The following is a 24,224-nucleotide window of genomic DNA, read 5'->3' as shown; positions in this document are numbered from 1 at the left end:
TTAGCTAGTATCAGTCGTGATTCAGAAGGTAAGATAGCAATTCCCCTTTAGGACCCTTATTTAGGGCTTAGCCACTTGTTTCTCAGATTAGTTGTGATTTTTTAAAAAAATCATTTTGGTTTTTACTATGTGTTTTGTTGTTACTGTTTACGATTGGGAATAGTTAGCTTTTGTGTGTATCCATCTGGGTTTGGTGGCACATCATAATGATGCTTGATATGCCTTGTAAATTGATTACTTGTGTTTACATTTGTTATTTTGGCCACAAACCGAAACCATTTTTTTCTGTGTCCTGAGAGTATGTAATGTTGAAAGCTTGGTTTAAAATTGGGCATAAACATTGATTTAATTTGCTAACTTACATGAACTTATAAAAAAATATGCACTCACTATGAACTAACATACATGTACCTACACATTTCTTCTCTTATGACCCATAAGTAAGCTTCAGAGCTCAGAATTTCTTAGGAAGTTCCATGTAGTCCATAGTGTAGTCCAAGCAAAAAAAAAAAAAAAAAATTAATGTCTACTTTCCAGGTGGGAAAATTGGACCATAGTGAGAATCCACGACATTTCCATGACCATGTAAAAACATTAAAAGAAGACCTAATAAACATATTCCTGGTCCTTGAGCCTCACTCCAAACAATGGACATTACTGAGTATCTTCTTACCCCCTTTTTCTGGCCTCCCAAGAGTACTGACAAGAAACCACATCCTGGGATAAGATCAGAAATACATCTGCTAAGAAGCTATAGTCTATGGGCAGCTCCATTCCTACCCACATCTCCAAACAGAAATCCCTGTGAGTCAAAGTAGATGATGATGTGTGTAATAGTCTACCAGCAGCGCAGTTAATCAGAAAACTCTCAGGGAAGAAGTACAAGAGAGTTTTCAGTACCAATTAGAAATACTGATCAGAACCAGGAAACACAGCTCCCTTAATCTGGCAGAGTCAGGACAAGACTCATAACAGAGGCTAAGTCCTGAGTAGGCTATCTCTCAGCCACACACCCCTTCTCTCTTCTTAGGAACAGTTTGTCAGGTCCACAGAAATGATGGAATCATGTCTACATCAAGGGAGTCATATGAGTCACTTTTCCACTTCCCATCTCTACTCAGGAATCCTCTCCCATTCTATGACCTTCTTAATGATTCATCCCATTGAGGAATAGTTTTATAATTGTATGTATTTTTCTTGATGTTTATTTATTCTTGAGAGAGAGAGAGACAGTGGGAGCAGGCAGAGAGAGAGGGGGGGAGACATAGAATCTGAAGCAGGCTCCAGGCTCTGAGCTCTCAGCACAAAAGCCCGATGTGGGGCTCAAACCCACAAACCGTGAGATCGTGACCTGAGCTGAAGTCGGACACTTAACTGACTGAGCCACCCAGGTGCCCCTATAATTGCATGTATTAACTAATGGAATCCCGCAGCAAGTTCCCTGGAACATGTACTGCCAAATCTCATACTTGGCAGCGACAGACGCCAATCACTTAGCAAAGCACTCTTCCCTCTCATAGTGTAGGATTGTCACTGAGACATGGCCTCCTACCAAGGGACTCTATTTCTCAGAGCCCCTTGCAATTCAGATATGGTTCTAAAACTGGGTTCTGGACCATGGAATGTGAGAGAAAGTGACTTGCAACCCCTCCGGGCCTGACACACAGAAACCTTTCAGGTGTCTCCCACTTCCATGTCTTTTTCCTTTTCTACTCACTGGAATGGAAATGAGTCCCAAGGCGACCTTGCAAGTCACATGTTACAAATGGCAGGGTCCCTGGAATGACTATGTAGAGGGTCACCCTGCCCACTTGCTCCCTATCCGTTATTAGAGCAAGAAAAAAAGTCTATTGTGTTTGAGCTACATACATTTTTAGGTCGATGTGATATAGTAGTTAATCTAAGTAATACATACACATTTCCTGGGTACTAGTTGTTAGTTACAGTGAGAGATTTATAAGACATGTGATTGACTATGCCAAGACAGGATAATAAATTCACTTCTACAGAAGGTAAAGCTAAGTGATTAGACCTGTCAGAATTTGAGGGATTAATGTGGACTGGAGCAGAATCTTTTTCCTTGGCCATTGGGGTAGATGACCAATTCAGGATCTTAATTTATTAGATTTTAATTTATTAAAAAGCATGACAATATACCACAAACTATTGATTTTACCTTAATTTCATAGCCAAAGGAAGAAAGGCAAAAATATTAATTATAACCCCACTCTGCTCAGGTTATTCCAGAAAGAAGTCCTTCTTTATGCTTAGGAGACAGCACCAATTAAATCTCATAAAGTACTCTCATGGTTGGAAATGGCAAAACAAGATGTTCAGAAAAATACAAACTCTAGGACCCATGGCTCTGTGACATTTTGGTTTCTATTGTTTTGGTTCCTCCATCTTAGGCTTAGAGTTTGACAAATTAGAAACTGACTACAGGCATCTAAGAATTGTTCTTTATTTAAAAACACATCCATGAAAAGCCAAGGAGCTATAGAGGCAAGGCTGCACCAATGTCTTCCAAGCCGAGGTGGAAGTGTCTCTGGATTTTCCAGCAATTCCCAGGGGTGTCATAATGACTCAACAGTCTGTTGCAATCAGATGTGGAAAGGGGAGGAGTGATGGTTGGAATGCAAAGCAGTGTGCACAACCCAGACCCATCCCAGCTTTGCCAAACCCAAGTGCCCCCATGGGAGTGTCTTGCAACATGTTCTGTTGAGAAATGAGGTTGCCAACCAGGGGGTTATTGCAATAAAAACTACTTGTGATGAACAAGAGTTGTAATTTTAAATATATTTTTTTTAATGTTTGTCTTCCTTACTAGACAATCAACTCTGTGAGGGCAGAGACTACGTCACCACTGTACCCCAGCCCCTGACACACAGTAGGTACTCAATAAATATATGTTGTAAGGATGGATGGATGGAGGGATGGATGGATGGAAGGATGAAGGATGGAGCCTACCCAGCTCAAGTGTGAGTAGAAACATTCTCTGCTACAGGGAGAGGGAATGAGAAAATAAAACACGTAGACACACATAATTTTTAGTGTTTGAAAAGTGGGATTGAATTAGGACTAACAAATCTTCTAGATAATTGTAGTTCTTTCAATGCTCAAGCTACATTTTTCTATCACTTTGAAACCCAAAAGTAAATACTTTCCCAGTGTTTGCTGGTCAGAAGTGCTTTAATAAAAAAGTAGTCTCTAAGTTGCCATGGCGTCACTGGAGAAAGGATGGCACTTCTAGGCCCCAGAAGAAACTGAAGGTGGCAGGACCCAAACAGGCACCATTGCTCCAAATGGACCAGCCTTACAGCCTCTCAGTCCACCACTGCTCATTTCTCCCAGCTTGAAAGTGGACGACATGTTGACAAACTGGGTGGTAAGTGGGAGGAACTCTGGTCAATGAGAAGCTTGTAGTTGGACACTACAAGGTAATAGTATTTCACTGGCCACAGTGTGACTGGACTTCACTCTCTGTTCAGACATTAGGAAGAACTGTATGGGTGGGCAAAGTAAAAATATTTCTCCTTTGGTCATATTACTCAAAGAATAAGCTGACTATAGCCCAGCAGCATACTCCATACTCCATACACTGTCCATACTCCAGGACTCAGTGTGTGACTATCCCAAGGCAAACACCTGCCCATGCAGCTTGCCCTTCCATCCAGTCTACCCTTTGGGGTCCGGGCCCTTGACCAGTCTCACACCCAGTGCTACTTGCCTCACTGCCCAGCATCAGGAAGCAAGTAGTGTCACACTGGTGCGATAAGACATTTATCTGGCCAAGGTCTCAGGGATGGGATCAGGTTCAGTTGACCTGAGCATGCCCATTCAACATGCTCAAGTGTCTCCATCCCACCCCAACCACACGAGATGGCTCCTGAGGTCTGCATCCCAAGAACCTCAGCTGAGAAATCTCTATGGCAGATTCACTGTTGCTCAAGAGCCTGTGTATTATAGCAGCCTGGCGGCAGGTTGTCCCTGATGTTCTCCAGGTTCTTCACATCAGCCAGAATCCCGTCGATGCTCGTCTCCAGCAAACGAAGGTGGCGCTGCTGCCGACGTGCTCGATCTTCCAGCTCTGACACCAAGGGCCGCAGCTGGCTGTTGATCTGAGTCTTGGCTCGGAAGAGTTTCTGCTCCAGTAAGATCAGTCCCTCTTCATCCACACTGCCAGGCTGGTCTATTTTAGGGAATGAGAAAGGAGTTAATATAGAAGAGCTGTGATTAGATCTCCTTGAACACACAAGGGCCTTCTACACCCTTAACTAAAACCTGTTTCCACCTGCCCAGAGAAAATGGTATGCCATGCCTTTAAAAGGCTTATTTTACATTGGGAATAATATAGAAAATATTCTGAGAGCTCTAGCCTAGTTACTAGTTATGAACTGCCCAGTTCAAGCCTCTGAACTCTATAGTTAAGCAATATGAAGTTTGGATTTCTTTCACTTTAGGGCCAAGTTCACACTCTGAAAAGACGAAGGCTGAAGGTCATAGGAGACTGAGTACTGTCCAAGGTGTCTGCCCAACACAGCTTACCCTAGGATCAGAATCAACTCCAAATTATGTTTACTGAACTATCCTTGGGAAATATCTTGCTGTTTTCCATTAGAAGACCTTTAGAAACTGGCTGGGTTTGGGGTTTAAAGAGGCCAAGGTACGCTTTGACATTTTGGGGATAGATTCCAGCTGGTAGGAGGTGATGTAAGCTATCATTCTGGCCTGAAACAGTGGGAATCTGGCTAGTTATTAGTTTATTTCCAATATTAAATGTAGTCATATTTGTTGAGGTATGTTTCACCCATAAATAATCTAAAACTAATGTCAGCAGGAAGGGCACCTGGTCAAACCTATTTAATGTGGAAAGGGTTTGAGTGGCCTTTGGTCAATTCAAACTCAAGGTCGGGTTGCCTCACATATCTGAGCCGTGGTGTGAGCATTTGACTGCCTGAGTTTATTACACCTAGAGATTAAGCTGTTACTGTTCCCGGACTCCAGAGAGCAAACAGGAGAAACAACACCCTAACAAAAATGTATATCTGGTAGATCAGACCTTCACCTCGGAGCAGGGGAGAATTCCAGAATTCCGGGTTCTATGACATGCTGGGAAAGTTAAGTAAGCTTGGGAACAAAATAACCATGTCCTCGGAGAGGCAGGACGATCTGCTCAAAAAGGGCAGGAGCCTTGGAATCAAAGAGTCCTCAGTTCAAATCCCACCTCCACAGTTTACTATGTGATCCGTGGGACTTATCAACCTCTCTGAGCCTCAGTTTACTCCTCTGTGAAATAAAATAATAAAAATAATAAAACCTGCCTCACAGGACCTCAAAAAGGCTTAAATGACCAGAGAACACCTGGCATAGTGCCTGGCACCTGGTAAAACGCTCTCATTTTCTCTTGAAGGGCCCTGTGTGTTGCATTACCTTTTTCAGAACACTAAACAAAGCTGCTTATATCTCCACTGGGGAACTGGGTTTTGTGTTTTTTTCACCCTCAGAGGGTATTTACTCTTTGGAGCTAATGGGACTACAAAGCAGACTCATTAGTATAACAACACAGGCAATACTGATCTGCCAGGGTGAGGATGCTACTCCACAGAAAAATCAGATTTTCGAGTTGTCCTACCGAATTGAAAAGGTAAAACCAAACCTTTCCCTGAATGTGGCTGGAATCCATGATCAAATCCCTCGTTCCCTATCTGCTGCAGCCCCCGACAAATCAGGCCAAATGAGGGTTCGATATCAGGGGGAGGGATACCGTGGGCAAACCTGAATTGTTGCCAAACTGTGCCACTAAATCTATTTTATCCGAAAATTTTGCAGTATCTCTTGTCCCTACTATCTTCACATTTCTTCCAGACTATCAATCAGGCAGGTCAAGTTCCTGCTTATATCAAGGTATAACTGTGGGTTGGGAGGGACAAACAGCAGAATCAGCAAGTGACTCTTGACTTCACAGTCTGGGAGAATCTCCCCCGCTCACTACTACTACCACTATTGTATCAGAGTTCAGGCTTGGCCACCTCCTCCTCAACTCCTTCCACCATTTCCAAAATGGTCTCACTCTGCCTTTTGTCTAACCCACCTCCAAGCTCTCCTCCACTCACTCCTGCACTCCACTTAGTGATCTTTCTGAAATATACAGTGATGATGTTATTACTCTGCTTTAAAGTGTCCACTAGCTGCTCAGGATCAAGGCCAGAACCCTTAGCAGGACTGTCAAACTGTCCACTCTTCTCTTTAGCTGTGAAGGTTGAATATACTGCCTCCACAATTTACTATGTGATCTGAGGGACATGATTAACCTCTCTGAGCCTCAATACACCTTCTCTAAAGACACCCAGATCTTTGACCTACAGACTTTCACCTCCAAGGGCAATAGGTACTCAATGACCCATCTTATAGACGTTAAAATAGAATCCAGAAGATGTAAAGTCATGTGCCCAAAGTCTCTGGGTGTGGAAACAAAGCAAATACCCTTTAAGGGTATCAGACTTCCATTCATCAGGGCTAGGTCTAGCTAATTTTCTGGGCGAAGCCCTGAAGCATGGGGCTGGAAGATTGTGGATACTCCACATACCCATTAGATCTAAGATGCTATCCAACGTGTTGAGGGTGTCTTGGATCGTAGCTCCTGCATTCTTGGCTCTGTTATCAACTCTTTGGGCTTCTGTAATTACCTGGAGAAAAAGAAATACAAACCAGTCTTGAAAGGGTGTCTCTCACATTAGCAAGTTTAAAGGGATCTCCCATGGAAAACGATGGAAACTGACCATCTGTACTGTGTCCATATCCAGGTCAAATTCTTGCTCCTTCCTTGCCAGCTCTCCTTCCACTTCCCTCATCTCGCTCTTCAGAGTGGCCAGTCCCTTCTCCATGGCCAAGGCTCCATCTGCTGTCACGTTGGCTTCCAAGTTCAGACTCCCTATCTCCTGGGAGAAGAAAGGGAGCCAGGGACGGGAGGAGATATAGGGGTGAGGCACAAAAACATCCCAGAAACAAATACGGAAAAAACACAGCTGCAGCCAGGCCCTGATGGAGTGAGTTGGATGAACAATGGAACAGTCAGACTTGCAGACACACCCTTCCCCAAGCTCTGCTTGAAACAAGTTACTTTGAGGGTCTGGCTGTAGGTCCTAGGAGGGTCAGAAGTGAAACACTGATTCCCTGTCAAGTCAATGTTCACCAAAAAGTGAACACAATAAAAAACTATTTGGGAAAACTCAGAGGGTGAGAAATTCACATCATTTCCTGTCATAGTTCTTTGCTGCCACAGACTTTTCAGTGATTTTACCAGGATCCCTGAGACAGTTGAGTTTGAGGTGCAGAGAATGAATGGGCTACAGCTGTGCTTTTGTTTCTATTAGGACAAAGTTTATCAGTACCTTTATCAATAAGCTGTTGTTAAGCATCAAATTGCAGTTATCTGTGTGCTAGAAGCTATATAAAGAGAGGCACGTGAAACTGGTCTCTCCCCTCAAGGAACTTACAATTAGAGATTATTCTTGCAAATTACCAAGTGGTCAAATAGTCCAGATACTAAAAGTTCCCTTTGGGCTTTCTAGAGCTGCAGAAGCTTTTTAGAAGTCATGCTTAAATGAGACATAAGAAGCTCTCTTCCAGCCGAGAAAGCACAGCTCCTACGATAGCATTTAACATGTGGGTTGTGGTGTAACTAGTCTGTCTCTCCCCATTGCACCAAGTGCTCCTTGAAGAGAAGGACTAGCTCTTTCTCATCTCCATATCCCCAGCACCAAGCACAGTGCTGGTACATTGTGGGAGGGGGGGAAAAAAGGATATGTGGTGCTTAGACACAGAAAATAGAGATAAGGGATGCAGAACTCCAGAATTTCATAATCTTGAATCAAACATCGATGATAGTTGTTAATGGGGTTGAACTGTGTCCTCCAAGAAGATATGTTGGTGTCCTGACCCCCAGTATCTCAGAATGTGACCGGATTTGGAAATAGGGTTGTTGCAGATTCGATGATTTCAGATTGATTTCTGACTTCTAGCCTCCAGAATGGCGAGAGAATAAATTTCGGTTATTTTAAGCCACTTAGTCTGTGGTACTTCATATAGCAGCTCTAGGAAGCTAATACAATAGTTGATAAAAGTATATATACATATATCTTGGATGGCTCTGCTCATGGTATGGTCCAAAATGGGAGCTGCAAATGAAGCTTGCAGCTTTCAGAGATAGCCTTGTGACTCAATCAACAAAAAGGGGCACCTGTGGGGAGACAGGTTCTACTTACATAAACGGGTTAGAAGAAAGCTTAGGGCGGAAAGCCACCGCCATGTGGCGAAAACGCCCGAGGTTAGCCAGCGAGGTATTGTAATGGGATCACGAGTAACTTGTTATATCACCTGCAGGAAATTACCTTCCAACTGATGCCAATATACTGATGTATCTCGATCACAAACACCACTTACCCCCCCCCCCCCCCGACCCTTTGCTTCCTACACCCACAAGTTAATGATTACTGTTTGATTGTTTTTTTCCTCATTCACACGTGTAAGGTGTTGTTTTCTTCACGTTCACCACGTGGGTAGTATCTCGGGAGCTCCATAAATATGGAGACAGAAGCCCCGTTCAGGCCTCTTGTCTCCTCCCAGGCGTTACGTTTGCTCTCATGTTCAATTCTGCCTTTGTTCTCTTGCAGATAGGGAGCACTCCAGATTCTTAGTCTGTGATAGGTACCTGTGTGGATCTGGGGCTGCTATAGGCCCCAACGGGACTTTAAGTTGTAGGGATCAAAAGTGAGCCTGCTGCACGCTCTCGCTCTCTCTCTCTCTCTCTCTCTGGCTTCCTACGCCACTCTTGCGTTTGGGGCTTCTAATGCTAGCCTACTCTTCAACTTCTGTTTACCTGTTCTATCTTGTCCGTGATCTCCAGGGCCTCCCTGGCTGCGGTCTTTGCCCTCTGGGCATCGGCAGCAGCACCGCCCAGGGCTGCTTCTGCCTGTTTAGTCTTGTCACTAGCGCTTGCAACCTTCTGGCTGATATACGAGAGTCTCTTCATGGCCTCTTCGGCTTCTGCTTTTCTGTCTTCAACCTGCAAGTCAAACTCTGAAAGGCAAGAAAATATTGCCGTGAAGATGAAAAGTGACTTCTAGGGGCACCTGGGTGGCTCAGTGGGTTGAGCGTCCGACCTCGGCTCAGGTCATGGTCTCACAGTTCGTGAGTTTTAGCCCAGAGGCAGGCTCTGGGCTGACAGCTCAGAGCCTGGAGCCGCTTCAGATTCTGTGTCTACCTCTCCCTCTATCCCTCCCCTGCTTGCACTCTAAGAACTCAAAACCTCAAAAATGTTTTTAATGGCTTATAAAGCTTACAAATGAAGGTGAATGGGGCTAACATTTTCATGAAAAAATCCAGGAAGAGTGTTATTACTGCCTGGGGGCAAAAGTAGGGGAAGTTGTGGCTCCTTATCTAGCAGAAAGTATCTTAAAGGACCCATTGAAAGAGCCATAATCAAGTTCTTAGAAAAGCTGACAATCAGCCTGTACTTGGTCCCCACCACTGCAAGAGTATTAAAACCCTAAAGTAGGTCAAAAACAGGTAGAATCTTTAACGTTTATTTTTGAGAGCGAGCACTCAAGCACGAGTGGAGGAGGGGCAGAAAGGGAGACAAGGATCCAAAGCGGGCTCTGAACTCAAGCAGAGAGCCTGACGTGGGGCTCGAACCCACAAATTGAGATCATGACCTGAGCTCAAGTCAGACGTTTGAGCCACGCAGGCACCCAGAAAGCAGGTGGAATCTTTAAGCCCAAAGTTTCAAGCCAGAGCCTTAAACCTAAGCTACCAATGATGATAGTTGGAGGCTGGATAGAGGGAGTAGAGGCTCTTTCTGTGAGGAAAATCCCAAGACTTTAGGAATGTTCTCTTTTTGTAAGTTAAAGAAACCTGAAATCCTAAAACCTCTACAAGGCACAAACACAAATTTCCTGGGATCTAGATGTTGTGACAAAGCTTGCTCTATCACCACAAAACAACCACGTTGATTCTACACTTAAAAAAAAAAAATCTTTTAATGTTTATTTTTGAGAGAGCACCAGCTAGGGAGGGACAGAGTGGGAGGGAGACAGAATCCAAAGCAGGCTCCGGGCTCTGAGCTGTCAGCACAGAGCCCAAGGTGGGTCTCAAACCCACAGTGAGATCATGACTCTAGCTGAAGTCGGACCCTTAAGCCACCCAGGTGCCGTTACTACATTGGAACCAGCCAGGCTACAAAAGAAAAGGAAAGATATCTGTGGTAGTAGGATGCTGGATCTGTGAAAGGACCTTAGAGATCACTTAATTCAACCTTCTCCCTTTAAAAGAGAAGACCTTAGGGTCTGCAAAGGCTGTGACTTTGCCTACAGTCAGCACCGAGCAGTCAGCCTAGCAAAATTCAGAACTCAAGCCTTCAGCCATCAAGCTAAATTCTTTCTGCTACATCCAATATTAATACTTTCTTAGAAAGATGTTTATTAAATGTCTGTTAATATCCCAATGTATCTATCATTTAGAGAGCTACATATGGATTCAAGATAAAGTCATGGTTCTACCTTTAACCTAGTCAAGTGACCTGACCCATGAAATACTTACCTCTGAGATTCTTCAAGATGTTCTCAACTTCATAAAAAGTGGAATTGCCCATACTTAATGCTTCTTGGGCTCTGCTTTTAGCGAGGTTGGCACGGGAAAGCAGCTGATCTGATTTCTGTAAAGAGGCACAGAATAAGATTAGAGTAAATGTAACCTACACTGAGGAAGAGCATTCCTGGCAGAACAGCAGAATCACCCTGGCACGCTTCATGACAGAGTGCTGCGATTCACCAGGAAGTCTAGGGGTGTTGTTGCAAAGCCCTCCACAATCTGGGACAGAGTGAACTCTATAACCTAACGACAAATCCCATATAGAGAACAGTCACAAACTCGTCTACCATCAAGGACAAGTACAGTTTTGCAAGTCCTAATCTTATACTCTAGATACTTCCTAAAGCCAAGCTAGTAGAACAAGCTGGACCGAAATTGAACTCAGGCCTGAGTCCAATTCCTAGGTTTGAGGGCTGAGCCAGTGGGTGGAAATGAATTCTATCAAGTTGTCTATTACTCCATCTATAAGATACCATGACCTTCAGAGTTTTCTGTGGTTCCTCTTGCCATACTTATTCACTCAGTAGGCATCCATTACCTGGCTGTTGAGTTGAATTAACAAAAGCATACCTGTCTCCCATTCTTTCCGTTCTGTAAGAGCTGCTGGGTTTCTTCTTCCCAGTTTCCCAGATTGCTTTGCATGTGCTTGAACTCCTCCATACGTCTAGTCACCAGGCTTGAGAGAGAATCAGCTTTTTGTCTGATCCTTTTCGCTTCTACCTGAAAGCCCAAAGAAATGAAGGGGTCTGACTTTCGGCCTATCAGTCACCACACCAGCCTTCTTAGGAGCTGGCATCATTGTTTGAGAATAACTGCAAAATCTAACAGAAATGAAGCAATATAGCTAACGATAGCAGCATCAGACAAGTTTTGTCTCAAAATTTACATGTTTACATATGCATGAAAATGTTGTAGGAATCATGGTGAGTGCTTTTTTGCATAGGTAGAAAGCTGAATCTTAATCTACGTGACAGTTAAAGGAATTGATGACAGAAACAACATAAAACTTCTGAGAAGAACAAAAGGCTTCTGAATGGCAGTACATAGAGATGTACTATGGTTTGGACCCAAATGTAAATACCAAGCTTTATCCATGTAACTTCCCACAGGTTTCAGTAGTCCCCAAAACAAAGGAAGAGACCTAAAATTCTTATCAGCCAGCAGCTTCAGAATGTGGGCTAAGGTTTTTTCAGAGGCAGACTAGGGTTTAAGAACAAGGAAATAGTTAACAAGAAAATAAATACACTCCCTAATACAATGCAACAAAGGTCCATATGGAGGGAAAGCTGAATGATTTGAGATTATGGAACCCCAGAAGAAGCAAGCACTATGGCCCTTTTGTCCACCAAGCACATCAGTACATGCCCTCACCTGAAAAGACTGATCACTGACTCCCTGAAGCTGAGACACGGAATTAAGAAGGCGAAGGCTATGCTGATAAGACCTGTCTGCTTCAATGTCAGCTTGAGTGGCCTCCCCGGACAGCTGCTGGGCCAGGGACTTGGTTTTCTCCAACCTACGGGGTGGGGAGAAAGAACTTTGAGGAACCCACTATTAAAAGCAAACATTCATCCTGTCGTGTAAAAAGTATGGACGTTGGAGTTACCAGAAGAACCAAATGAGGTTATGTGCCAGATGTGTCCCTCTCCATGATCTAAACAAACCTTGAAGTTTATACAGATTAAATCAGAATTCAGCCCGAGTTTCCCACTCCTTGATAACATTTCTACATTCCACGCCACCAGATGGGTTTACTCACATCCTTCAACCACAACTTCCTGCAAGTACTGCAGTCTCTCAAAACACAAATTTTACTTAATCACCCTTTTCTTCCAGCCGTAAAGGCCTGTCCTTTCCCCCAAATCAACACACTCCTCTTGTCCTTTAGCATTATTTGCTAACCAAACATGGTGTGCCCCTCACATGTGGTTTGCACCACACCACAGAGGGATGCAGATTATCTTGACCCGTGTGAGGACCCGTTGAAACATACTTTCCCATAAGGCCTTGCACCGCAGAGCCCTCCAGGCTGCCCCTTCCGCCTCCTTCCCGCTGAGCCTTGCGTGCCAGCGACAGCGCTTGTTTGGAATAGTCCTCGGTTTGTCTTACCAGCCGCTCCATGTTCCCTGCTGACCCAACATGGCTGAAAGGATTGAAAACAAAGAATCTGAGTTTTCATAGCACAGGGCCTCCTTCAGGTGTTCTATTTGAATGAAGGGAGAGGAGTAAAGGAGCTAGTTTGGCCAGAAACGCCAGATGTAATCGATCCAGGTTAGTCGGAATGAGGGGATCTGAAGGTGTTCTGGAGATGGAGCCCACATCTTAGACCGTGGCTGCTGATCTTTTCCGTTCATGGTGGAACCAGGGGGAGCGGGGCGTGGAGACGGGTGCGAGCAGTCCGGGGTGGTGGGGGAAACGGGCGGATAAAATACTACGTTTATAAGCTTTTCTGTGCCGCAAGAAACGCCTAGGTCTGATTTCATCCAGAACCCACACCCCTGTACTCTTGCTGCCACTCGACATTGGACCCTCCTCCAGAAGGGGGCAGAGCCTGTCCGTAAAAGTCCCCCACAAGCTTAGAAAGTGATTTTAAAGGAGAAACAAACTTGAGGCAGCTCATGCTACAAAAACACAAACCGGCCCCCTTCACTGACTGAATTCCATCTGGATTAACTGAGCCTTGCCACCCTGCTGAGCACTCTTGCTAAGAGCAAACCACTTCACCAGGGTGGTAGGATTTAGTCAGGCTAGGACTAGGGAGCTGCCTGGTACCACTGGGGCCCTGCAGAGCCGGTTTTCGGGAGGAGGCTCCCGGTCTACAGCCCTGGCCCCCACAGGCTAGTGAACAACTCGTTGCTACTTGTTCCCAGGCTCGACGTGGGAGCCTGGGAGTCCCTCAAAGCTGCAGAGCATTCCCTTCCAAAGGCTGACTTCATTTCACGGGCCAAAAAAAATCACCTCTGACACACACACCAAAGCCATACTGTGAGTCAGAAAAATCTGTGGTAAAAAACCCCTCCACCCGCAACACTTGCCAAATGACCGTGGCCCAGTGGCCACACCTACATACACTAAAAGACAAGAGGTTTAAAAAAATGGCCCCAAGGCAAGGAAATGGCTGCAAAGGAGGCTGGAGGCATTGAATATGTCGCTTAGGTCCTGAGGATTCTACAGTCTTTATAAGGCTTTTTATTTTTTAATGTTTATTTCTGAGAGAGTGATAGAAGAGGAGCAGAGAGAGGAGACAGAATCCAAAGCAGGGTCTAGGCTTTGAGCAATCAGCACAGAGCCCGACACGGGCTCAAACTCCCAAACCACGAGATCGTGACCCGAGTGGAAGATGCTTAACCGACTGAGCCACCAGGTGCCCCCTGAGGATTCTACGGTCTTGCTCGAGTCTGGCCTTGCAGAGGTAGCCTGAAGCAGGGGGTCTGCTCACCTGTCTGCCAATCTTGTGGCCTCCTGAGCCAGGCTTTGAAAACCATTTGGCCCCACGTAGTGCTCTGAGGGAGGAATGTTCTGAAAAAAGGAGACTTGGTTAAGACTTTGCACTCGGCCCTGAAATCTAAGCGGGTTTCTGCATCTGTCCTGTTAGAACTTGTTATTAGCCACACAACATTCTACACCCTGATGTCAGGAGTCCCTAGTCACCATAATTATTACATTAAAAAAATATAAGAATAAAGTAGAAATCCAAGACCAAAAAACCCTGTATACAGATACTGATGCATGTAAAAATATATTCATGTTAATATGTATTTTCATATGTATTTAAGGTCGATAGACTATATACCAAGTTTCAGTGGTGGTTATTAATGGCATCAGAGGATTTTTATTTTCTATTTTCTACAAAATAGAATATTTTTGTAATGAAAAAAATCAATATGGATTTTTTTCATTTCCTCAGCATATGATTGTCTTCCAATTTCCTTTATTCATCTTTCACCCACTTATTGTCACCATTGTCTTCTGCATTGAGAGGAGAGGGCTCATTCAAATCTCTCCCTCCTACCACCCTAAAAACTACAGCATTAAGAAAATCATACTGGCAACACTCCCCCCCCCCGCCCCCGCCCCCCTTTTCAGAGTCCTGTCTTCAGAGATTCCTTCCTTCCTTCCCACCTTTCCTCTTTATTTCATGCAGCAAACATTTATCACAGCCCCACACAATATGAACAAAACTAAATCCTGCCTGTTGGCAGCTTAGGGAGGTGTGCAGTGAGAAGGGAGAAGAGAGCCAACAAGAGGGGTACGGTTAGTGAGAAATGAGCTAGGAAGAACACAAATGCAGTAAAACCGGGAATTATAAGAAGCCAAATAACACGAATAGTTGTGCCTGTTTCCAGAAAAAGTCCAGCTACCTGCCAGGCAGACCTAAAAATGGGAGAGACGGAAAGTCTGCAGGGGGGGTCTCCCGATAGAGCGGGGATCTTCAGTACCCTATCCCAGCAACACCTACAGTGTTTCTCAGGGAGGCCTCGCTTTCCTCCAGGCTCAGGCGCATCTGCGTGACCAGCCTGTGAGTATCTTGAACTCGGTTCTGATACTGACTGCCCAGGGCCCGAATTCTTTCCATGGCCCTCTTGAGGTCATCCAGGCGGCTCAGGTAGCTTTTCTCTTCACTTCTTGCCTTGGCCAGCTGGAGATTGAGAGATCTAATAGCACCTGGTACAGTAAGGAAAAGAAGGATGAGAACTTTCATAATCACAGGGTAATCCAACGTGGAGGGTTGAAAAAGTTACTTTGACTGGCTTATGGCAAAATGGTAAAAACCCAGTAAATGAATGAATGCACGGAACTGCTTTCATTGCCATCATTCAGGTCTCGGGAGAGTCCAGGATAGTCCTCTCTGCAAGTGCTGGGCAGAGACACCTGCTCAACTGATACCCACAGGAGATTATGGAAATCGGCCTTCATCACCTTCTGAAATCTGGGCTTCTCTCAGAATGTCCTGAAGGGTCTGCTCAGCTTGCCGCATCCTGCCTTCCAGCTCCGTGCTGGGCACTGCTCCACCACCACTCTGAGCCCTTGAAACTAGGGCCTCCAGGCTCTGGAGCTGCTGCCTAAACTGGTCCATCTGAAACCACACAGCAAAGAAGATCAGAACAGAGGGTGGAGATCACAGTCCAATACCAGGTACTCTGGGGGGGCGGGATAATAGTTAAAAGCCCAGAAATGCTTGGCAGGTCATGGTAGTAGTTAGACTAGAGCCTAGACTCTAAGTTTGAATCCTGGCCCCCCTATTCATTAGCTGTGAGTGTGACCTCAGGCAAGTCACTCTTATCCATTAAATGAGGATAATAAAATATCTCCTAGTTATTTGGGCTAAGTTAGTACCTGTATAGGGCTTAGAACAGTGTCTGGAACAAAGAAAGTGCTTATAGAGGGCAGGTAAAACTGATAAATTAAAAACAAAAGTTGAATTTGTTCTAATCTTCGGGGTTTGGGCCTTCTCGGCCTCTGCCCTTCACCCTAGGAAATAGTAACTAATAATTAACAACATCCATGTCCTTCTCTGGAATGTGAAAGAAATCTCTGGAGGCCATTCTTTGAACAGTCTTGACAACCTTCTAGACTCCATGGATCTTCTATATATTTTTGTTTTGCCAGAGGACCTCTTACAAATCCAACTAGAAAGTGGTATAAGTGGAAAGAGTACTGAATTCACAGGGAATTCAGGGTGGGATTCTTGGCTCCACCTGGCCATGTGACTGAAAGGTCGCAGATGTCCTGAGACTTGCTCAGTGAAAACGGACATCAGAATACGTTCTCTTGCAAATTCACAAAGTTATCAAGTGTACCAAATGAGACAGTATCTGCAAAAGGGTACTTTTGAAAAGTCTATTTAAGAGCATCTGAAACCTATTACTACATCTTAACATAGCAATTTTTAAAGCAACAAATAGTAATCTCCACCCTCATCCCCAGGAGGCTAGGAGGGTCCCAGATTTGTGACAGACCCACCCAGTAGACACTTAGACTGTCCTTATGGGGGTGAGAGTTGGGTAACATGCACACCTGAATCTTCACTTGATTATAGCAAGCTGGGCAGCTGGTTAATGCTGCATGCTCACAGGTGAGGCCGCCAAACCCTGGCTTGCAAACACAGCTGCCATCGCTTCGGCACTCCCCAGGCTCTGAGCCCATTGGGTTGCAGTTGCAAGCTAGAGAGAAAAGACAAAGCATTCATATCAAGCTAATTCTAGAAACTGGAGTTATAGCAAAGATAAAAGGATCAAGTCACCAATGGCAAAGAATCCTCCTTTGCCCTTGTCAGTTCACACTGTGCTAGATTCCTCTCTTGCCTGGGACTCCAACTACATTTCCACTATAGATAGAGCTTGGGAATCATCTAGTAAGTTTGGTGAACGTGTGGATAAAGAGGGACTACAACAGTGCATCCTTTCTGGTGGTGCTTTTTTCCTCCCATTAAGTTGTAAAGCTGTCAGAGTGAGCTAGAGCACCTGCAGAATATCTATCTTATAGATGAAGAATAGGAGCTCAGAGAGGTTGAGTCATCTGTAGGTCACACAGCAAGTAAATGGCAAGCCAGAATGAGAACTTGGAAAAGAGGCAATGCTCTTTTCCTTTTGCTCTGCTGCCTTTGATGTAGGAAATGCAGTTTAAAAGAAAGTTATCTTTATTCATTCATACTGATTGAGCACCTATGTGCCACACTGTTCTAGGAGCAGAGGATAGAACAGTGGGTGAGGTAGTGCACTAAGGGAGTTAAAGTGATTCTCTTGGTTGCCCTATGACGCTCGTGAAATACTTGGCACATAATATCACATATGTAAGTGTCTTGTTACTTACATATTTTTGTCTTATTAGCATATGATCTCTTTGGGGGCTGGAACTGACCTATTCATTGCTATGCCCTAGCATCTAGTTCCATATTTGGATACTTGGCAGGGATTTGACAAAAGATAGTTGAGTGAAGAAATGTATAGTTTAAAGCCAGTAAAGTCTCTTAACTCCTTATCGCTAGAGTTATTTTGTTTACAGTGTACTTTCTCATATGCTCTTCTATTTACAACCACTTTGAGCTAAATATTCATCCATATGAAGAAGCTGAGGCTCAGATTAACTGCCATAACCAGTATAATAGGTAAAAAAACTAGACTTGAACTCAATACTGCAAAAATGGCATGTGGGCTCTTCCTATCATGGGGTACTTCCGCGCACACTGGAGCTAACCCCACAGGGTTGGGGTTAGGGCAGGCGGGATCTCTGCCCCTGTGTGGAAGCCTCAGGTTGCACAGAGATCCCTAGGCATTTTCAGGGGTGGAGATTCTGTGGGCTGGGCTCCCTGCAGACCTTACAAGGAACTGGGAGTCCTCCAATCTGGGTCCCCAGAGGCCCTCGTGGCTCTGTTATGATAAACAAGCCCCTGCATTCTGGGCATCAGGGCTGGTCTGGGACCTTTGCAACTGAGTGTAGGTCTGTGGGGGCAGGCCAGCTCCCTAGAACTGAACTTCTTGAATATAGGACATGTGCAGAGGCTGGAAAGAAGGGCCAAGCGAGAGGACCCATGTGCACATGGGCGCTTTGATCTGAAGCAGCCCTAAGGAGTGCTCCCAGATAGCTGCTGCTTTGAAGCCAGGTCTCCTTAGTAGAACTTGAAACTGTTACCTTTGTCTACATCAATTACCCTGACTTCCTGAGAGGGTCTCTTAAACTGCTTCACAGCACCCCCCCTCGCCACCTCTGTGTGTTCAGGCTTAGTCTCAGGTCCTTTCTTGCTGTCCTGTGAGAGGCTTGCCAACACTTCCTCTGCCAGCCTTGGAACCAGGCATATGACCTGGCTGCTTCGCACCTCCTCTTCCACTCAGGAATGTAAGCCTGGCCTTCTCTACTTCTCCCACCCAGCTTTAACCCACTTGACACCCTCCAGCTCTGTCTTCCAGAACCCTGCTTGAGGGGTCTTAAGGCCTTTGACAGGTGAAAAGTCCAAACTGTTCGTGGGCCAGAGAAACCACAGTAGCATCCTATTACCTGCTGCTGGCCCAGCTGATTTGTATGTTCTTACATGTGTGCACATGCCATCTGTCGAGGGATGCCGTCTTACCTCGACACTTGTCCGCTGGGTTGGTAGCCAAAGGGTCCCCAAAGTAGCCTGCTTTGCACCGGTCACAGTGGGCACCAGCTGTGTTGTGGATGCACTTCAGACACCTGCCTGTCAGGCGGTCACAGTTCCCGGAAGCACCGGGATCCACATTGTTGTTGCACTGACAGGGCTGACAAGGCCTCACTGGGCCATGTTCCCCAAATGGGTCCCCAAAGTAGCCATCCGCACAGAGCTCACAGCGGGCACCTGGAAGAAACAAATGCCTGAGCCGTCATCTGTCGATGGCAAGAACAGGTGCAGGGGCCTGGGTCCCAGTCACACTCTGGAAGAGTCTCCCACCCTGGACCCCCAGAACGATGGCAGGAGGTCAGCTCTTCCATTCCATGGTGGTCCCAGATGTTAGAACACAGCAGCCCTACTAGGAGGCTTCCTGCCGATTAACTAGATGGTTGAGGAAGTCAGATTTATAGTACCATCACTGAGGCTGTTGCTGAAGAATGAACTTTCAGACCGACCAGAGAAATGTGACATTTTTTTTAAAATTTCTTTTTTAATGTTTATTTTTGAGAGACAGAGTGTGAGCGGGTGAGGAACAGAGAGAAAGACACAGAATCCGAAGAGGCTCCAGGCTCTGAGCTGACAGCGCAGAGCCGGACGTGGGGCTCGAGCTCACAAGCTGTGAGATCATGACCTGAGCCGAAGTCGGACGCTTAACCGACTGAGCCACCCAGGCGCCCCTGTGACATTTTTTTTTTTTTTTTAAAGTCTACACGCAACATGGGGCTCAAACCGACAACTCCAAGATCAAGAGTTGCATGCTCTACTGACTGAGCCAGCCAGGTGCCCCAAGAGAGGTGGCATTTAAAAGGCCACTAAGTTTCCCTTCTGTACTGCGGTTCATTTTGTAAAACTGAAGCCACATATTTCATCTGCAGCCTTCGCCTCCTAATTACAAACCTCCTAAAACAGCATTGGCCACACATACATAACATCCAAAACCATGTGCTGCCCTTCCTCACCTCTCGGGCATATTCTTTAGAATGAGCCCGTTTAACATGAACGCTAAGGAATTATAATTCCCCAGAATTTTTTTTGGAAGAGCAGCTGTTGATGTGGATTTGTGGCATCAGGACAGGGAAGCAGGACATGGGCCTTACCGGTGACCCCGTGGGGGCAGTTATTGCACACCACCTCCTCTGTCTCGGGCATCACGGAGCAGCTGAACCCGTTGCGGCAGGGGCACGGCTTGCAGCTGCGGGGGTCATGTGGATCGTTGTAGAAACCAATAGGGCAGTCGGCACATTCGATGTCAAGATTTTCATCCCCCGAATAACAATCTCCTGGGAGGGAGCAAGAAAGGAGGGGCAGAGAAATGAGCAGGGTAAAACAATACACTTCCTTTAATATGGATGAGGTGTGGGAGGCAGAGCGGGGTGACCAAAACCTTCCTTTTTGAAGCTTTCTCCAAAGTGAGCACTGGCATTCACCTTTGCCTTAGTACCAACTCCAGACCTGGCCACGACCCTGAATCTCACCCTGGCTCTCCTACACTGAGACCTAGCTTCCTTTACCATCCATACCTCAATGCTGCTCCCCCCCCCCCCCCCCCCCCCCCCCGTCTCCACGGCCTGAGGCCATTTGTCCACACATTCATTCAGACCCTGACATTGCCTTTGATGTCTCCATACAATTCTTGAAACTCAACACCAACTACACCCCCCCCCCCCCCCCCCCACTGAACCCTGACAGCCATTTCCTGTAACCTGGTACCTTTCCCACAACCTTGTGGCATTTCCATAACGAAAAGGATTGAGTGTAATAAAGCTCCATGTCCATCCTGTCAGACTCCAGCCCCTACCTTCCTAACCCTTTCCCATCTCCAAAATGAGTTGAGGCAGGGTCCTTTCTTACATAGCTCCGTTTCTTCCTCAGGAGTCCCCAGCCCCCCTAGCAGTACCCCAGCCACCTGGACCAGGTGTCTTTTCACTCACCTGTGTCTGGATCGCAGGCTCCTCCCCCTTGGCAGTTACATGGAATACAGGTGCCAAAAGGTCCCAGTCTGGCAGAATCTCTTTTGTAGCCAGAAGCACAATCCTGGCAGAACTGCCCTTTGTACCCAACGGGACATACGCATTGTTCAACCCAGGGTGCTGGGGCTCCGGAGACAGGGCGAGCTGAAATCAGGGTCACGTTGTCAAGGTACCCAGTACCTGCAATATGGAGAACAGGTTTAGAAGCCAGCAGGTGGTGAGGTCTGAAGATCTAAAGTCAGGCATCTCTCTAGATTTTAGATTTAACACCCTAACAAAGATGAGTGGCGTTCACTCACTATGCCACAGGTACAGCAGTCCGTCATGACTGACACATCAGAAAAGCCAGGGTTTTAAATTCTGGTTCCACCCTCACCAACTGTGTGAAGTGGGCAAGTCGCATAACTATAACTGTTTCCTCAACTGTAGAAGTAAGAATGGTCCTCTGCCTCCCATGTTGTGACATTAAATGGGACAACTGCATATGTTACATGCTTGGTTCAAGGTAAAGATTCAATAAACTGTTAATAAACACCGTTTCCTCTTAATGCAAATAAAGCAGGGATGATATAGAAGTTATGCTTGCCAGCTATGCTTCCTGTTTAAGTGTGGAGAAAGCTCAAACTCCCCATATAAATCCAATTGGGATGAGGAATACCCCACATGTGAAGGTCAATAAACGGAGTTAACAGGGGTGCCTGGGTGGCTCAGTCGGTTGGGTATCCGACTTCTGCTCAGGTCATGACTTCACGTTTTCCGGGTTTGAGCCCCGTGCCGGGCTCTGTGCCGACAGCTCAAAGCCTGGAGCCTGCCTCGGATTCTGTGTCTCCCTCTCTCTCTGCCCCTCTTCTGCTAGTGCTCTCTCTCTCAAGAATAAAAATTAACAAACTTAAATATAAAAGTAACAGAATAAACATGATGTCTGAACATGGTAGCCCTGAGTATAATCCCAAAGGAATTCCAGGAATAGAGGGCTCGTTGTGGATGCCATTGTCTAGCCTAAGGGAACATGCCCAATTGTTGCAGATCCTCTTCAAGTCTGCTTTCACCTAAATTTGGAGGCTCTTTTAAGCAAAGTAGCATCATTTCATTCTTCATTGGTGTTAACCTTCTTTTAGAGAAACATTACTTCTAACTTCTAGAATGTGAAAATTTAGACCCAGAGACTCGATCATAAACCATCCTGAAACAAAACCTAAAGAATTCATTTCCCTTCATCGCTTACTGTATTCTCCATAGGTAGCTCGGATCCGCAGGGCTGTGAGGTTACGCAGTAACCTCCGATACTCAAAGTAACTCAGCTGGGGGCTCCAGTTACTGCTTGGGCGTTCATTTAACCTGCAGGATTTAAAGCCAAAAGCTTAAAAATCCAACTCTTATCAAAATACACCCAAGAATGTGGGAACAGCTAAGCCCCTTCACGGTCCTGCCTAACCAGGGGGACGAAGGATGGGTAGCTGCATCTTTATAGGCATGAACTTGGAGTTTCCTTCCTCCACGGGGGGAGGGGGGGAAGGCAGTGATGGAGGGCACCCCAATGTTGGAAGCCCAGCTCCAGGGCTCATGGCATCTGGTGATGGTCCAAGTCTTCAGAGCCCACTTCCTATTCTTGGCCACACAAAACTTAGTATCAGGAACATCTTCAAGTTCAAGAAGCCCTGACCCTCAAGGGAGCTGCCATTAGCTTTTGGTTTTAAATGACTTAGCACATTTCACTTACTCTCTCCCAAGAGTCCGCTTTCATGTTCTACACTGCCCACGTCTTGATTTATCATTACAGTATCTGGCCGCATCAGATCACCAGCCCCTGCGCTCACCTTTCAGATTTTGGTTTGTGTTCCAGAAACAACCCTACCCCTTCTGTTTCATTCCCTGACCCCACTTCTCACCGTATTCCTGTCCCCAACTCCACATTTCACTCATGCGTCCCTGCTTAGAATTTCCTACTGCACAAAACCTCCTCGAGCATGACTTAACTGCCTCTGCCTGGCTAACCTTCCCCCAACCCCTCCTTCTTTCCTTAGAAAACTGTTCATGTGTCATGTGTTCTTGGGAAGCTGTCCGTGACCACTACAGTGTGGGTTATATGTGTCTCCTCTGTTCAAAATATCTGTGCCCACCTTGTCCATCTGGTCACTTTCAAGCCACACTGTAATACTGTTTATTTTTTTCTCCTGTTAGCTTGTCAGGGGCTTCAGGGCAGGAAGCACGTCCTGTATCTGTATATGATACCATGTCTGGTACGTGAAAGGTGCTCAGAAAAGCTTGTTAAATGAACAAAGGAACTGGACTTCAATCAGTTTTGGTGTTTGACCTGTGTGTAGTCACTCTTACCTGAACGTGTAAGTCTTGGTGATCCCACATGGCAGTGTCTTGCCACGTGGCATCAAGGGAGCTGTGACCCGCAGACCAGCACCTTCCAGGATCACATCGTGAGCAGATGGGTGTCTGCCTCCCCTGTCCACACGGTAGTCAAAGGACAGGGTTTGCCCATAGCTCACCTGTTGATTCCCAAGAAATTTGGCTATGAAACAGAATTTGAAAAGATCGAGATCAGTGTGAAGCTGGAGAAGCAAACGAGCAAGCAAGTTTGGCATGAACGTTGGTGATTTCTGTGGGAGTCCTGTGTTGCCAGTGTATCGCCCTGCCCCAGACCACCCTTCCAGAAGAGCCAGCTCACGGACATGGCCATACTGCTATTGGTTACAAAGGAGGGTTCGTTACTAAAATGCTAAAAGGGCCTCCTTTATAAGACCATTCCACTTATTAGATGATGTATAAAGATCCGAGGTATGTTGGCAATAGTACCCTCTGTTACATACGCTTCATAGTTCACAGACCTCGTTACATTTGGTGTTAATTCTTGGAGGTGGTATTCCCATTTGACAGCTGAGAGTTGAAATTTAGAAACGTTAAGAGGACAACTTGCCTAGATACCGCATATTAACTGATGTGAGTTAACCTTTTTAATTTATAAAGGGTTAAAACTTTGAGCAATGCCTTATTTTCACTTTTCCACCTGCTTCTCAGTAGGTCCACAGATTTGACCACTATTTTGTCTTGGTGGGAAGCCTAGAAACTTCCCACTTGATTAAAGTAGGAACTGCAGCCAGACTCTGGCTGCCTGATACAGTCCTGTTCTTTTTTTTTTTTTTTTTTTTTTTTTTTTTTTTAATCAAAACATATACATTTTTTCAGGAATAGAATTTAGTGATTCATCACTTATGTATAACAGCCAGTGTTCATCCCAACCAGTGTCCTCCTTAATTCCCCTCACCACTTTAGCCCTCCCCCCCCCCCCCCCCCCACCACCCAACATGCCACCAGCAATCCTGTTTTTCTGTATTTAGGAGTCCCTTATGGTTTGTCTCCCTCTGTTTTTATATTTTTACTTCCCTTCCCTTATGTTCACCTGTTTTGTATCTTAAATTTCACATGAGTGAAATCATGTGACTACCCTTGACTTTTCTCTGACTTAG

The 24,224-nt window shown here is 45.6% G+C and overlaps 1 protein-coding gene across 2 annotated transcripts in view; it reads right to left on the bottom strand.

Annotated features, from left to right (window-relative positions):
• Positions 1 to 2,445: 2,445 nt before the first annotated feature.
• The window catches only part of LAMC2 (laminin subunit gamma 2), a 57,671-nt gene continuing 35,892 nt past the window's right edge, over positions 2,446 to 24,224 (bottom strand). For both annotated transcript variants that reach the window (XM_019427403.2, XM_019427398.2), the window contains exons 8-24: positions 23,080 to 23,269; positions 21,971 to 22,083; positions 20,707 to 20,925; positions 19,873 to 20,055; positions 18,716 to 18,961; positions 16,666 to 16,811; positions 15,568 to 15,724; positions 15,107 to 15,312; positions 14,087 to 14,166; positions 12,641 to 12,790; positions 12,019 to 12,163; positions 11,218 to 11,367; positions 10,597 to 10,711; positions 8,879 to 9,078; positions 6,780 to 6,938; positions 6,587 to 6,686; positions 2,446 to 4,189 (exon numbers count right to left, since the gene is read on the bottom strand). In XM_019427403.2, the coding sequence (XP_019282948.2) occupies positions 3,936 to 4,189; positions 6,587 to 6,686; positions 6,780 to 6,938; positions 8,879 to 9,078; positions 10,597 to 10,711; positions 11,218 to 11,367; positions 12,019 to 12,163; positions 12,641 to 12,790; positions 14,087 to 14,166; positions 15,107 to 15,312; positions 15,568 to 15,724; positions 16,666 to 16,811; positions 18,716 to 18,961; positions 19,873 to 20,055; positions 20,707 to 20,925; positions 21,971 to 22,083; positions 23,080 to 23,269 (2,813 nt within the window). In that variant the 3' untranslated portion in view covers positions 2,446 to 3,935. The remainder of the gene's footprint in view (positions 4,190 to 6,586; positions 6,687 to 6,779; positions 6,939 to 8,878; positions 9,079 to 10,596; positions 10,712 to 11,217; positions 11,368 to 12,018; positions 12,164 to 12,640; positions 12,791 to 14,086; positions 14,167 to 15,106; positions 15,313 to 15,567; positions 15,725 to 16,665; positions 16,812 to 18,715; positions 18,962 to 19,872; positions 20,056 to 20,706; positions 20,926 to 21,970; positions 22,084 to 23,079; positions 23,270 to 24,224) is intronic.

The sequence above is a fragment of the Panthera pardus genome, unplaced genomic scaffold, assembly GCF_024362965.1.
Source record: "Panthera pardus isolate Hobbes unplaced genomic scaffold, ASM2436296v1 HiC_scaffold_21, whole genome shotgun sequence".
In the NCBI taxonomy this organism is placed as follows: Eukaryota; Metazoa; Chordata; class Mammalia; order Carnivora; family Felidae; genus Panthera; species Panthera pardus.
Note: the sequence above shows the minus strand (reverse complement) of the source record. Positions and strands in the feature narration are given on the sequence as shown.